Source organism: Pyrgilauda ruficollis, unplaced genomic scaffold (assembly GCF_017590135.1).
Source record: "Pyrgilauda ruficollis isolate IOZ18807 unplaced genomic scaffold, ASM1759013v1 scaffold160, whole genome shotgun sequence".
NCBI lineage: Eukaryota > Metazoa > Chordata > Aves > Passeriformes > Passeridae > Pyrgilauda > Pyrgilauda ruficollis.
In genome coordinates this window covers 5,231-18,714 of record NW_024514765.1, presented here as the reverse complement: position 1 = coordinate 18,714, position 13,484 = coordinate 5,231, and the positions used below count along the sequence as shown (strand labels likewise).

The window sequence follows — 13,484 nt, the reverse complement described above, 5'->3', positions numbered from 1 at the left end:
TTACCTTGGTGTACTTGTGAAGTCCAGTGCGCAAAATCCACTTCTAAAACGAAGCTTACAACTTATTTTTAGTAGTGAGAAACCAGTTAAAAACGGGTTGAAAAAAATATTTTTAATGGAAAATTGTACCTGTGCAATGACTCATACAATTAAAAAGCCAATTTTTATTATGTTTTTGTAGCTGTCTGTAAGCTGACTCCCCACACAGTATTTTTTTAAAAAGCAAAGAAACATTTCCTCAAGAGAATTTAAGTGATTTTATTTTGCTCACAGTTTTATGTAAATTATAACATCAGCACTTATATACAAAATCAGTTTAGTAGATCAGAACACCAATGATTTCCTCACCAGGCAATCATGACCGAGCAGACAAACACTGATTCACCACTTCCAGCAGGTGAGAGTTTTCCAAAGCAGCTGCCACACGTTCCTTATCAGCGAGCTGTTTATTGACTGCAGCAAAAACCCCACAAGAAACCATCAGCACAGCGGCACTCGTGTGCTCACGCCGGGCGCACCGGCCCTGCTGCCAAGGTGCTGCAGGAGTGGGGATGCCAGGGCAGAGCCCCGTGCACAGCAGCCGTGCAGGAGCTGCTGCACAGGTGTGACACAAGAAATCCCCAATTCCTCCCCTTTGCCGAGTGCTCAGGCAAACAATCAGTGAGTGGCTGAGAGCGCAGGCTGCCCGAGGAGATGTCTGAAGAACGCTGCAGCGCAGTCTAAGCGACACTGCACGCTCCTGTTGTGGAACGCCCCCCGCGATCTGACGCACAGAAAGTCCCAGCTGCTCTGCAGCTGCGGGAATCTCTCTCCTCGCTAATTTTCAAGATTAAAACAAATATGAAGACCACACAAGAGAGGACTAAAAGCCTTACCTGCATGCTCGGAGGCATGTGTTCCTGGCGTTATATGAACATCCAGCTGAAACAGCAGCACGAAAGAAACAGGGGATGAGTTCAACAAACACTGGCAGATTAAATTCAAACTAACAAAAGTAAGGTAGTAACAAAAAGAAGGGAGAAAGGACATTCTTGCCACTGTCAGTTACTCTATATAACAGAATAAAACAGAAGTCTAAAATTGCAGAGTATTCTGCATTTGCACGTGCTTAAGCCTGCTCCAGACAAGGGGGAGAGCTGCCCTCCTGCCGCGCCGCAGAGCAGTGCAGGGATTCCCCTCAGAACCCCCCGGCCCATGACAACAGCCCCAGAACCACAACAAACCCCCAGAACGGTGTGCTGGTATTTCACTCTCTGCCTCCCGCACTGTCTCTCACACCAAAAAAAAAGAAAAAAGCCCTAGTTATTTTCCACTGCAAGCTGGTTAGCTCTTTTTTTTTTTTTTTTTTTTTTTTTAATTTTTCCAAACACAAACCCCCACTTTTGCTTTGATTCCCCACCTTGAACCTCTCGGGCAGAGAGCGGAGCAGTTTGACCTTGATGGAGAGGCCGATGAGGGTGGCCATGCTGCAGTGCGGGATGGTGGGCGTGAACTCCACCGACACCGTGCTCTCGGCATCGTTCACCTGCGGGGACACAGCTGCTCACACCCAAACCCCCAATAATAATCATTATATTATTAAATATAACATAATAAACTATATTATTATAGATAATATTATAAACTATATTATTTATATAATTATTGAAATGATAACTATTCTATTTATATTTAAATAGTGTATTACATTACATTAGTTATTATATTATTATATTAATTATTATATTAGTTATCGGACGGCTGAAGCAGCCCATCCCGGTGCGATCTCACTTTCACTCGCATTTGCTCGACGACGTTCAGCTCCTCCAGGGTGAGCGGGTGCTCGGGGTCATTGATGGAGCGGATGAGATGTGCGGGTTAAGGAAAGCGGCGCTGCCCGGCCCGGCCCGCCCGCACCGCCCGGCCCGGCCCGCCCGGCCCTGCCCGCCGCTCCCGCAGGATATCGAAGATCTCCCGGTCGTCGATGGCGTCGGGCAGCTCATCGTCCTCCTCGCGGGCGGTCACGGGGCGCTCCCCGGAGCGGCGGTAGATGAGCGGGTTCGCGTTCTCCAGCGGAGCCGCGCCCGGGCCCGGGCCCACCATGGCGGCACCGGCACCGGCACCGGAACCAGCCCGGAGCGCGATCGGCGCCGCACCGCGGGCCCGGGGCGGGAGCGGGGCGGGAGCGGGGCGGGCCGAGCCCGGAGCAGGAGGCCTCCGCCCGGCTCTGGCCGTACTGGCGGTGGCGCTGCTGGGCGGGCATCAGTGCCTGGGGCTGGGGTGGCATCGCCGGCCTTTGGCTCCGCCTGGCCCGAGCCCGAGCCCGGCCCCGGCCCCGACGCAGGGTCCAGCCCCAAACCCGGCCCCGGCCCCGGCTCCGGCCCCGGCCCCGGCCCCGGCCCCGGCCCCGGCCCCGGCTCCGGCTCCGGCTCCTCGGTTGCAGCCCGGGAGCGGGGCGGGCCCGGGGCCTGTTGGGCTTCCCCGGAGCCCGGGTCGGCCGCAGCGCCAGGCTGGAAGCGAATGGAGTGGGCGGCGCAGTGTCCGCCAGGGCTCCGGGCTGGGCCCGGCGCTGCCAAGGATGCTCCGATGGAATTGTTTATCTCATCTCTTCCCTACTTTGAAAAGTCAAACAGAAGAACCCCAGACAAATTTAAATTGGAGTGGTAGAGTGTAGCGATGACATACTTTGGCTTCATACATCCCTCTAAAAGAGGATTAAGGCGAGAATTAAGTATTTTGATTTGGTTTTCTTCTTTGTTTATTGTTACTTTCTAGTTATTTGTAATCTAGTCCCCGTTGTTGGGGGAGCGGGCGGGTTAGGGGTTTTTTGTTGCTTTGTTTTGCTTGTCGTGGTGTTTTGCTGGTATGTTTGTTGTTTTTAGGGGGTTTTAAAGAACTTTATAGTATTTAAGCTCTGCATTCTGTTCAGACTTGCCCTGTTTTCTCTGCCGGTGGCGCTGGCAGCCGGTGAATGAACTGCGGGCGGCGCTGGGCCCCGCCGGCCCAGGCGAGGGGGTGGCGGCCGGGGCTGTGTCGGTGATCGGGGCTGTATCGATAACCGGGGCTGTGTCGGTGATCGGGGCTGTATCGGTAACCGGGGCTGTGTCGGTGATCGGGGCTGTATCGATAATCGGGGCTGTGTCGATAATCGGGGCTGTGTCGGTGATCGGGGCTGTGTCGCTGATCGGGGCTGTATCGATAATCGGGGCTGTGTCGATAATCGGGGGCTGTATCGATAATCGGGGCTGTGTCGCTGATCGGGGCTGTATCGATAATCGGGGCTGTGTCGCTGATCGGGGCTGTATCGATAATCGGGGCTGTGTCGATAATCGGGGGCTGTACCACTCTCCTGTTTGTATCTGGCGCTCTGGAGGCGCTGGCCGCCGGTCAGTTCAGCCGCGCTCCGTGTCCCGGCTGCCCTCGCTGGGACCTTTGTCCTCTTCTGTTCCGCATAAAAGCGGAGAGAGTCCCCGGGAGCCCGAGCGGGGTGAAAATGTCTCCTGCGAGCCCCATCGCGTCGCTTTGCGCCTTGTTTTGTTTTGTGGCGTTCCTCGTGTGCGGGGCAGAAGGTGAGCCCCGCGACCTGTTGTTGTTCTTGCTGCTGGGGAAGCCACTGCTCCAAGTTCCAGTGATTTTTATGAAGGCAGTAAATCTCTTCTGCTTTGACTACCAATCTGCAAAAATGCCTTCGTGATGCAAAAATTACCGGTTTTGTGAGATGAAACTTTTTGAGATGATTGAATGAAAATAAAGCTTTCTGTCTTTTTTAAAAGGTAGAAAGCAGCAACATTTCTGAATTCTCGAAAAAAAATATTTTTAAGATCTTGCTGAATTATAAATTCAAGAAATGTTAATGGTTTTGCTGTTTGCTCTGAAATTTGCTCTTGCACGGTGACAAAATCCTGCCCCTACCTGGCTCCAGGTGACACTGGCAGGAGGGTTTGTCACTCCACCAAATCAAAATGAAGACTGAACAAAATTGAAAGGAATAACCTGAAATGTTCTAAATTAAACAATCAGTTAAAAGTACTTAATGGAAAAGTCTGTGTGATAATTATGAAGATGCAATTTAATTTTTTTTTTTTAATCTTTTGTGTTACTTAGGACAGAGCAGTGCTGAGCCAGAAGTGACTACTGCGCTCGGACGGCTCAGAGGAACACAGACAAATGTGAAGGGGACTGACAAGCTTGTAAATGTTTTCCTTGGAATTCCTTTTGCAAAAGCCCCTCTTGGATCCTTGAGGTTTTCTCCACCTGAACCACCTGAACCCTGGACTGGTGTGAGAGATGCAACCTCTTACCCACCGCTGTGAGAGCTGTTCGTTTGTAGGCAGAACCTGCCCGTGCTGCTCAGAGCTGTGTTTATTGGGGTGCAGAGGCCTGCTTCTGCTAGGAGTTGATATTTGGTGGTGGACACACTGCCAGTACTGGAGGAGTATTTCTAGGTGTGCAGGTGCTTTTACAGGCTGCACCTCTCACTGATTATAGATGAGACAGAATTCGAGCACCTTGTGGGGATTCAGCTGGGGCAAAAGAAGTTTTCTCTGCTGTTGTTAACTTGATGCTGTTGCAGGTTTAGTACTAATAATTGTGCTTTGTTGTTTTGTTTTTTTTGCTGGTTTTTTTTTTTTTTTTTTGTGAAGCTGTCCTCAAGATTTGTCCCTGTTGAAAACAGCTGAAAAAAACTTTAAAGAAAAGCACATTGCATTCCAAACGTCTGAGGACTGTTTGTATCTCAGTGTTTACAGCCCTGCTGGCTCAAGCAAGAAGGACAAGTTACCTGTATGTAAACCGCTGAACAATTGTGTTATAAAGCTTGCAAGTAATGATTGCTCCTAAGAGACTTAACTGCTTTTGAAAATGTGATGCTGCACAAGCATAAAGGTGTGTCTCACCCTTTTGTTTCCAAGGTAATGGTGTGGATCCATGGAGGCAATTTTATATTTGGTGGTGCTGCTCGGTATGATGGCTCTGCACTGTCAGCCTATGAGAATGTTGTGGTGGTATTAATTCAGTACAGACTGGGACTCCTTGGATACTTCAAGTAAGAACACCTATTTCACTTTGTAGAAAGTACTTGCTGTCATGTTTAAAGAATGGGTAGTTCTGTTTGCTAAGTGTGCTGAACTTCTATATCAGCTTCCCACTGTTAGAGTGGTTTAAATGTACATCATTCACCAACATCAGGACTTCAGAGCACCCAGAAATGTCTGTACATTCCATCTGCATGGTGATTGCAGCCTGCTATCAGATCACAGCTGGGCTTATTTGGTGCAGGAGAGGAAGTTTGTTCTAGCCTTTGCTTCCATCCTCTGCTGTGTAAAGCAAAAACTCAGGTGGAGTAAAGGCCAGGGATCTACCTGAGCAGGAGTGAGCAGAGAGCGGAGGGAGTCAGGGGCTGAGGTGTGACCGTGTGGGGCTGTGGGTCACTTTGCACCAAACACAGAGAGCTGAGGTGGCCTCTGCTGTGCTGCTGTCACTGTTGCTGAGGAGTGGCTCTGCTGCTTTCCTTCCAGCACTGGTGATGAGCACGCCCGCGGGAACTGGGCGTACCTGGACCAAGTCGCTGCCCTTCGGTGGGTCCAAGGAAATATTGAGCACTTCGGTGGAGACCCGGCTTCTGTCACTCTCTTTGGGATATCTGCAGGATCTTGCTCTGTTTTTGCACATGTAGGTATATAGTACATAAAAATAGAAATCTTCAAAAGCTCAATTTACATTAATGTAAATTAATTAATGTTACATTTCACAATATTGAGCACTTCGGTGGAGACCCGGCTTCTGTCACTCTCTTTGGGATATCTGCAGGATCTTGCTCTGTTTTTGCACATGTAGGTATATAGTACATAAAAATAGAAATATTCAAAAGCTCAATTAATGTTACATTTCACGCTTAATCTAGTTTTTGACAGTAAGTTTAACAGCACATCGGGCTAAATCTGGAGATTTAGCAAATAAAGATGTATAATTCCCAACTGAATCCAGGAGTTAATAGACTATAACTAGCATAAAGTTGTACGGTAAGGATGTTAATGTAGAATAAATACTTCTTCCTTTCTTGGCAGGTTTTATCTCCTTTATCTAAGGGTCTCTTTCATAAAGCAATATCAGAGAGTGGAATTATAATTCCCCCCAGTAAAGATTTACGTCTTTCAACAGATCTTGAGGTAAGCTCATCTTTTTTTTGCATTTTAAAGTCTTTATAGCCTAAAATAGGCTTTTTCTATAGATAGAAAGATACTAAATATCTACATAGGATATATAAGGGATGATAAAGGATATATATGGATATCTAAAGGATACTTCTATGTGATAATTTGTTTAAAAGAGAAAAGGGGAAAATGTCATTGTATACTGTGCAACAAAATTGATCCAGTTTATTGTTGCAGCACGCCTGTTGAGTTTCGGTCTGTTTGGTGTTAGAAATAGATTGGACAGCTGTATGATTGTAACACCTGTGGGCTGACAAAGGCATTTCAGTCACACACATGCCAAGCTAGGCAAACGTGCATTTTTATACTCACTGTACTTGGTACAGTAACTGTGGCATTTATTATGGAAAGTTTGACAAGAATCCAGAAGAAGTCAGTTTTTTATTGACCTACAGTCTTTTAGGTCAATAAAAACTTCACATACCTTTATGTGAAGTAAATTAATTAAATATAAAACAACAAAAAAACCCAAACTTAAAATCACTTTCTATAAATGCCTTTTAATAGCTTTTCCTGTAATGGCAGACAATAATAATGTAAATGTTTCTGAATTTTCTTTCCTTATTTGGTCTATGCTACAAGCTTGTATTATCTCTACAGCAAAGTCTGAAAAAACAGTGAATGGAAATACAGCAAGAAAGAGAAGTACACCAGAATGATTTCACTTTGTGATCAAACTGTAGCATTTCTAGTAAAATAAAATACTCAAAGATCTATCAAGCACACTTAAATCTGCCACTAACAAGCTCTTAACAGCAGCATGGATAATGATTTTGTAACAGTGCTTATCTTTGTTGATAATTTTCAGAAAATTGCCAGTATCTTCAAGTGTGAGACAAGCAGTTCCCTCTCCCTGCTGAACTGCTTGAGGAAGCAGAAAGCAGAGCACATAATCCTTAACAGCAAGGTAAGTGAGACTTCGTGGCAGCAGAGCTTTTTAATGGCTCACTTGCAAAGCTTTAGCTCAGCCTCTGATCAGAGTTCATTGATGGTCTGTTCCAAAGTTGATTTTGCTTATCTTTTGTCAAAATACTTCCTAAAAGTTGAAGTAATTTCACACATCAGTTCTTTCTGGAAGTTTGGCAGTGTCACAGCACCTGTGAAGTTGTGAGCAAGGTCTGAGCATCCCTATGCTTTAATGTCAGAACAGCACAGAATCAGGAACCCATTACATTCCTCTATACCTTGACCCAGCCAGGCCTGCATTTTATACTCCTGTGCCAAACTAAATTTATGTTACAGTGGCTGTAGATACTTGAATTTCTTAAAGCCCTTTTTTGCACTTAGGACATTTAATGAGGAAGTTTACATGATTGAAGGAACAAATTGGAAGTACTATTAACAACTAATTTGATTTTTTTTTTTTCCTCTTCCTTCAGGAAATCTCATTTCTACCCTTAGTTTTGGATGGAGTGTTTCTTCATAAGCCACCTGAGGAGATATTGGCTGGAAAAGAATTCAATGCAGTCCCGTTCATGATAGGAGTCACCAACAATGAATTTGGCTGGAATATTAGATCGGTGATTTCATGTCTCTTCTTTATTTTTAATGTGTGTTTAATGTTTGTGTTAAGTGATAGGACAAGTCTTTGCAGTGATGGAACTGTATACAAGGTAAACCTTGCTTGCATCATGGCTCTGCAGTGACCCAGAACCACTGGGTCACAAGAGGGTAAGAGAGGCTTCATCCTGCAAGTTAAACTGCATGCACACATCAGCTGGAGCTTCAGTTTTGTACACTTTTCTTATCCTACAATTTTAATCCCTCATCCAAGCAGAGAGAGGAAAAAGAATGCAACATTCAAGGACTTATTCTGGAAAGACAAGTAAAGCCAATCCTTTCCTCACAAGGCTCAGTAGTCAGGGTTGATACACAGTGTGCTTAAAAATGTGCCACTGATCACCTTGACCAGCTTCCCCTCTGTATCATTACCACCCTGCAGAAAGAGCTTTCATCTGAAAATCTCATCTGGGGCACAGTGAGGGGACAATGCAGTGTCCAGCCCATTCTCCTTTCTCATGGTTAGTCAGTGGGTGACTGCAAAACACGAGCAAATGCTCTCAGTGCACAAAAACTGCAGGAGATGGATTTGTGTCCTCTCCTTTATTGTTCCTTTCTTTTGTTTCCTAAATATTCAGGTTCTTTGGTGTACTACCAAGCATTTGTTCTGAATCTATGAAGCAACTGTTGCTGGTTGTAAGTCCCAGAAGAACAACGCAAAGTGAAATCTGTTTGAATTTATTTTGCAGACAGAAAAATTGTTTTATGTAATGCTGTAAAAGAGGAAGAACACTGCATTATCCTTATTTCAAAGGGCTCAAACAATTGGACTAGAGACAGACTGCCAGTGACTTTTAAGATCTCCCCCAACAGAATGAAAATAAGTCTGTGAGACAGAAGCAGCTTTTGGCTTCAACTCTGCCCTCATATTTTCTAGTCTTACAAGTTTCTTAATGTTGATTTAAGAATAAACTATGTATTAGGAGTGGTTTATGTAGAAACCTTCACCAAGACAACATTTACTGCAGTAAATACAAGCTTTTCAAGACAGCTGCTGCATTGTGCTGCACTTTTGCATGTGATATGATGCTTTAAAAATAAACACCAGTAGTAAGAATTAATGGAATAATGTAGTTTCAATGTTTAAAATAATGGAGACATTGAATGGTATGCTAATAACATTGTTTTTTTCGTCTGTACAGACATCAAAAATGAGAAGTTTGAGGGAAATAGGAGATAGGAAATCAATTGCCTCAACTGTAGAGGTTTTTCTACCAATGATTGTAAGTACTGCTGCTCTAATCTAATGTGAGAAGTGAGTTTTCTTTTTCATGTATGTAACAGATTTGGGTCTCACTGCTTGAGTCATAGTGTTACTGAGGGCTGAGGCCATGGTAGGCTTTGGGGAGAATCCCAGCAAAGTTGACAGGACCAGGGTGTATGGAATTACACAGAAATAGGATTGAGCCAGGCCTGGGATTTGGGAAAATGCCTTTTTCATTCTAGACCTCAAACAATACTTTTATCCTGCATATTTACTGTATTACTGGGATTACTGTAATAGCTTCCCTAATTTTAAGGTATCTCATGGCTAATCTCCTACTTAGGAAGTTTCAAGGTGTATTTTTCAGTATGTTTACATTAAATGTAGCTTTTAAAGTAGTTACTTTGCACTCCTAGTTTTGAGGTGTATCTTTCAAGCAGCAAATTCTAACCCTGAAAATTTACACGGTGTTTGGAGATCCCATTGGCCTTGTCCTCTTGTCTAATGGTCCATAGATCTTTCAAGGACTGAGAATTTACTTTTGTGATTCCCATCTCTCTTCTCCTGACGAAAACAGAAGCTGAAGATACTGTCAGGAGAAATTGCTGGATCTACACTTATTCTTTTAGAGTTTTAACCCATATAAATCTCAGGTGCTAATTTCACCTGAGGTGGTTGGTGTGTTTGGGTATTTTTGCCCACAAAAAGCATGAATAGCTTTTGTTTCCCATCAACATGGGTGCTGTCCTGGACATTTGTGCCTTTGCAGAATCTCTGAAGTTTAAAAGATGGCAATTTTAGCTGCAAATTCAGACAGTGATTGTTTGTCTGTTTCTTGTCTCTTAGGATGTACCCTCAGATTTTCTGCCTATGATCTTAGATGAATATCTGGGAGACACAGAGGACCCTGCAGAGCTACGGGACGGATTCCTGGACCTGCTGGGGGACATGGCAATTGTCATGCCAGCCATTAAAGCACTGAATTATCACAGGGGTGAGCTGATCACCTGCAGTGGGACACTCAAACCTCCTACTGCAGGCTGGATCAAATGATGCAGACACAAATCCTGTCATACGTAGGCAGCCCTTCTTGACATTCCCACTGGAAACATGAGGAATGATACAGGTCTGCAGGGTTGTGTGCAGTCCCTTATCTCTGTGTAAGCAGGCTCATAATCACAATATATAGAGTGCAGAGCATGATAACACAGGTAAATATTTGCTAACTGAAGGGTACAGGCTTAAAAATTAAAACATATCAAAGCAACCTTTGTCCTTTGGCCCATGGCTGCTTGGGAAGTCAGCAGCTCTGTGGTCTGTAAATTTTCTGGTGTGTAGGTGTAGACAAGCCATGCCAAGATACTCAAAAGTGGAAATAATTTGATACTTTGTTTTCTGTATGTTATCTTAGGGTGGATCTTCCTTTTTTTTTTTTTTTTTTGTGTGTGTAAGTGCTGAGCTCTTAATTTTGCATTAAAAGTGAAACTACACATTTGAATGTAACAATTACACTAGAAATGTGCCCAATATAAAGCTCTTTCTAAAGCAATATTTTGAACAGCTGATGAGAGCTGAAGTTTATGTGTCTCTTCTGTAACTCCCTATATGTTATGTCTTGCAGAGTCTGGAGCTCCTACCTACTTCTTCGAGTTCCAGCACCGGGCCAGTGCATACTGGGACAGCAAACCCGACTATGTGAAGGCTGACCACGGGGATGAAGTTGGTTTTGTCTTTGGGGGGCCATTTCTGGCTGGGGACATCCAGCTCCGCAGTAAGGAACAGACACCATTCACTCATGAATGAGTCCTGTAGCCCTGGCATTTTTCTATTCAGTGTTCTATTAATTTTCATCAGATTAAGGTGCATATATTGGCAGTGAGACCAAGCCATAGCCCTTTCTCCTGGCAGAATTGGTTTTATGCATTTAACCATCTTCTCCATCTTCTCTCCTTTACAGTTTGCTTGGTCTGAAGCACAGTCAGTTCCACATCTTGTCAGCAATTCAGCAAACAAGATATTTGCTAGAAAATTCACTGTAATTATCCCAGCACTGTGCATGAATTTGCCAAATGGCTTTGGCTGAAAATGAAATTGAAGGAAAGGTCAATTAAACTTGCTGAGTGCTTGGGAAGCAGGAAATCCCAGATCTCTTCTTTTCCTGAGGAGTTTAGGCAGTGCCTCCTCCCTTCAGAAAATCCCATGGGCTGTCAGGCTCCAGAGAATGGGGGACTTGGTTTCTTTTGCAGGAACTGATTCCAGCCATGTTCAGAGCAAGGCTCAGAATTCCAGTGTTTCATTTTCTGTGTGAAGATCCAATGGTTAGGTCTGTTTTGCCTCACAATTCAATTAATACTTGAGCATTTATTCTAATGGAACCAGTCCACTGAGGGAGGATTAAGGGTGTACTCTCAAAATTTCCATGGGATTGTGGAAGTTCCTTCTGACAGAATCCCACATTTTTATATCCCCAGTGAATCTGCCAATCACTGAACTGTTAAGAAACATGATGCCACTTCCTAAGAAACATTATTAATCCACAATATCCTTTAAATACCTATGCCTAAGACAGTAATACTCAGCATGAAGTATTTTCTTTCCTGTGGAACAGATTAGGAACAGTTCTTATTTTGACGGAGACACAAAAATTCTGCTTTTTTAAAGTGAATTCACTATTTTTTTTCTGCTTTTATTTTTGTGATTTGTATAATAGTTCATAGTCTGGTCAAAGCCTACATAAGTGAAAGTATTTCCTTTTACTTCATTGAACTTTGGAGCAATCCAGCTATGTTGTAAAGCCCTTTGTTAATCTGTTACCGGAGCCTTTTCCTTTTTTTTTTTTTTTTTTTACTTAGGTACCTTTGGCACTAGGAAACACTGAACAGTTCTTTTCCTCTTTGCCTAAATTTATCAAGGGCTTTAAGATACCAAACATTTTTCTTAGTGTATTGAGATGCATTTATAATTAAAAACACACAGGATCTGAAATAATTCTCTAGTAATACAGTGAGCTTATGTGTAACTATATTTAAAGAAATACTCTTGCAGTGCTGAGAAATGGAGTGCACCATCTTGTGTGAGAATGAAGAAATCTTTGCCTAGTCATGCTCTGAATAATAGGGAGAATTTCAGTCCCACAAAACTAGAATGGGATCCAGGAAGCACAGCCACGTGACCCATCCTGGAGTAGTGCTGGGATGCAGGACACACGGGGGTTTTTTGGTTCTGCTCTGATTTCCTGGAAGGTTAAGGCACATCACCTTATTTCCTTGTTCCCAAGTTCCCTGATTTCTGCAGTAGGGTAGTGATGCTGAAGTCATTAATGAGGAGTGCTGAAATCCCTGATGCTTGCTGTAGTAGTGATGTTGGCCGGTGGTGGGTTTCTGCTGCAATTCCCACACTTCCCAATTGCCAGCATATTCACACAGGGAAATGCTGCTGCTGTAGTAGCAATGTCCTGATTGCTGCCACACAGAGTAACTATTCTGTATTTTGTCTTTCAGGTGAAGTTACAGAGGAAGAGAAGAACCTCAGCAGAACTCTAATGAAGTACTGGGCTAACTTTGCTCGAAATGGGTAAGAATCATGAAATTCATGACAGATATTGCTGCTTTGCACTGACTCCATGGGGAATTGGCTGATTTATTGATTCAGTCTTAACTTGTGTGATTGAATTCCCCTGTGGCTGAAATGGGCACTCACTCTCCTTTCCTCTTGCTTACAGAAATCCTAATGGAGAGGGTCTGGTTGAATGGCCATCTTACAATCTAAATGAAGAATACTTGCAGATAAATCTACAACAAAAGAAAGACAGAAAGTTGAAAGAAAAGAAGGTAGAATTCTGGAAAAGAGTGATCCTTGAAAAGACAAATAACAAAAGCACACAAAACAAGAAGTTTAAATTAGAGTTATAGTTTACAGTCTAAACATGCACATAATATGCAAACTGTTAGGGTATTAAAAAGATTAATTGAAGTATATTTGAGGAAAAAATTGTGTTTCCCTCACCTTTTCTTCACAGTTCTCATACCTGCAATTATTCACTGTAATAATTCCAGTTGATGCTCACTTGTCAAATACAGCTACCAAATTTCCCCAATGCTCATGTTTTTCTCTCACTCCCCCATGACTGAAGACAGAATGTAGCAGCAACGTTGTTTTAATAAAGGGAAATCAATGAAGATCCAATTTCTGAGTAAGACTCTCTTGATGCCAAGTTTATTGGTGGTACAGAAGCTTTGGTGTGGTGTAGATACAGAAATGTCCTTTGTAGAAAGAAGATTGAAACTACAGAATGTTCTGCTTTGTCAGTTGGTTTTACAACTGAGACAGGATAGTTCTGACTGTTGTGGTTCTTAATCTGTAACAGTAGTGCTGGAATTAAGACTTCTCCCACATGTCAGAAAACTGAGAAAAATTCTCCAGTACCCACAGTTCTCTATGTTTAAATTTAGTTGTAGCTCCCCTACAAGGATTAACGTTTCTGTCTTTCCCCCAGTGCTTCTCTCTGTGCTCCAGGCTGTCCCCTGTGC

At 43.6% G+C, this 13,484-nt stretch overlaps 2 protein-coding genes across 4 annotated transcripts; one reads left to right on the top strand and one right to left on the bottom strand.

The window, feature by feature from the left end:
• Positions 1-233: 233 nt before the first annotated feature.
• CIAO2B (cytosolic iron-sulfur assembly component 2B) lies at positions 234-2,154 on the bottom strand. Its single transcript, XM_041462841.1, has 5 exons — positions 1,944-2,154; positions 1,771-1,850; positions 1,400-1,525; positions 876-921; positions 234-453 (listed from the first exon to the last, which is right to left on the bottom strand). Exons 1-5 carry the CDS (start codon positions 2,080-2,082, stop codon positions 356-358), a joined length of 489 nt encoding a protein of 162 aa, XP_041318775.1. The 5' UTR covers positions 2,083-2,154; the 3' UTR covers positions 234-355.
• Positions 2,155-2,355: 201 nt separating this feature from the next.
• CES2 (carboxylesterase 2) lies at positions 2,356-13,140 on the top strand. Of its 3 annotated transcripts, XR_005954747.1 has the most exons (14): positions 2,751-3,548; positions 4,084-4,288; positions 4,623-4,761; positions 4,890-5,023; positions 5,496-5,649; positions 6,045-6,146; positions 7,000-7,098; positions 7,571-7,711; positions 8,894-8,974; positions 9,802-9,949; positions 10,577-10,815; positions 10,913-10,990; positions 12,456-12,528; positions 12,677-12,693. XR_005954747.1 is itself a non-coding variant. In XM_041462858.1 (13 exons), exons 1-13 carry the CDS (start codon positions 2,656-2,658, stop codon positions 12,864-12,866), a joined length of 1,671 nt encoding a protein of 556 aa, XP_041318792.1. In that variant the 5' UTR covers positions 2,356-2,655; the 3' UTR covers positions 12,867-13,140. The 3 variants fall into 3 exon arrangements, 2 of the variants coding, with proteins under 2 accessions (XP_041318792.1, XP_041318791.1); XM_041462858.1 differs by lacking the exons at positions 2,751-3,548; positions 10,913-10,990 and adding an exon at positions 2,356-2,710 and having other exon boundaries at positions 10,577-10,726; positions 12,677-13,140; XM_041462857.1 differs by lacking the exon at positions 10,913-10,990 and having other exon boundaries at positions 2,754-3,548; positions 10,577-10,726; positions 12,677-13,140.
• The last annotated feature ends 344 nt before the right edge of the window (positions 13,141-13,484 follow it).